Source organism: Salvelinus sp. IW2-2015, unplaced genomic scaffold, assembly GCF_002910315.2.
Source record: "Salvelinus sp. IW2-2015 unplaced genomic scaffold, ASM291031v2 Un_scaffold5993, whole genome shotgun sequence".
NCBI lineage: Eukaryota > Metazoa > Chordata > Actinopteri > Salmoniformes > Salmonidae > Salvelinus > Salvelinus sp. IW2-2015.
In genome coordinates this window covers 36,149-37,836 of record NW_019947258.1, presented here as the reverse complement: position 1 = coordinate 37,836, position 1,688 = coordinate 36,149, and the positions used below count along the sequence as shown (strand labels likewise).

General features: G+C 49.5%; 1 protein-coding gene across 1 annotated transcript in view; it reads right to left on the bottom strand.

The window, feature by feature from the left end:
* Positions 1-464: 464 nt before the first annotated feature.
* LOC112078639 (uncharacterized) overlaps positions 465-1,688 on the bottom strand; it is a 33,161-nt gene continuing 31,937 nt past the window's right edge. Inside the window, exon 5 of the mRNA XM_070442106.1 lies at positions 465-698. Coding sequence (XP_070298207.1) covers positions 663-698 — 36 coding nt within the window. The 3' untranslated portion in view covers positions 465-662. The remainder of the gene's footprint in view (positions 699-1,688) is intronic.

Genomic DNA, 1,688 nt, shown 5'->3' with positions numbered 1-1,688 from the left:
GCTGTCACACAAATTGTCATTAGTCACATGGCTTTATGTAACAAGTCKTCCATAAGTTAATGTCTTACCATTGACTGATGGTCCTTTGATTCAGCTCAAAGAGCTGAAGGTTGGTCTGGGTCATCAACCTCAGGCTGTTCAGCACTGCCTCCCTGATGGCCACGTAGTCTGCCAGAATGAGYGCCCACCTGCTCTTCTTGACGCCGGCAAACTGTGTGGCGCTGGGATGGATTTGGCAGAGCTGACTGCAAATTGCCTCCACCAAACGGCTGGTGCCCGGCAAATTTGCAGGGCCCGAGTTGAGTCCGAGAAGGCAACTGAAACAGAGGAGATAAATAATTAGAGAACATTGAAAAATAATGATAGCCTTCATATGTATTTAATGTAGAGGCAGCCAATATAATAGTAAGGTGGAGGATATGAACACTAACAACATACCGTTGGAGAGATTCTTTTCCTRSRACAATGGACGACTTCCCCTTTGTTGCCTTGAACCACCCCTGAACGATCCTCTCCTGGTGTCGGGCAGGGTAGATCAAGCGTTGCTTGTCAAAGTCTGGCAGCGCCCGCCACAGCTCCACCAGACCGTCTACCCTACGGTCCGACAGCCCCTGACGGTTCCTCACCCCCACCAAGGCCCTGGCAAGCCTGCGGACATGCTGCTAGCCCGGCATTGCATCAGGGCCTTTAGTCTCCCCCTGAAGATAAAGAGACAACGTCACACATTTAGGGGTAACACTTAAGATGTTTCTACAAAGGAAAAATATGTTATTTTACATTGTGTAACTAACTGAAAATCACACTGATGGATAAAAAAATAAAAAATAAACTATTGTGTTGTGAKCTTTCTAAATGAACCTTCTTTAAAAGAGGTTGCAATAACATTTTCCTTTTCAACAACACAAAAGGTCAATTATAATTACCTCAATCAGAGGAGTGGTCAGGGTGAGGAGAACCGTGTCGATCAGGGGCCTCAGGAGAGCTTCCGTCTTCAGGGGCGGTGGGACTGGATGGCCCAGACCTGGGTGCGTCAGCGCGTTCCCCTGACAGAGGTGCCGCTGAGCTGGAGGACAGGGCGCTCATAGGTGTGACATGAGGGATGTGGACTGTCGGGTCCACATCCTCCTCCTGAAAGTCCTCGTCCTCCTCGTCGAGCTGCTCGACGGCGGCTGCCTCGGATCGGTGGAACGAGGACCGTGCACAGCGGCAGCAGTGGAGGGAAAGAAACAGGCAGTCCCTGCTCTCCTACAGTGGCCACCTGCAGCACATCCTTAACCTGAGCAGCCAGGTGCTTGGCAAGGAACAGGTGAAGGACTACTCCAAGCCTAGCGAGTACATTTACATTTAAATCATTTAGCAGACGCTCTTATCCAGAGCGACTTACAAATATTGGAAAGTTCATACATATTCATCCTGGTCCCCCCGTGGGGAATGAACCCACAAACCTGGCGTTGCAAGCGCCATACTCTACCAACTGAGCCACACGGGACCACGGGTAAGTCGAGTAAGAGAATAAACATTTACATCAATCTGCATTAGTTACATCCCATTAACACTTCCCTACTTTGCTTTTGCCTGATTTTTTTGTTTTTTGCTTTAATGAGGAGAACTTCTCGGAGTGGAGTACCTGTACTCGCAGACTGGCAGAGTGCTGCAGGATGTCAGCGCGGACCCTGACCTTCCGATGA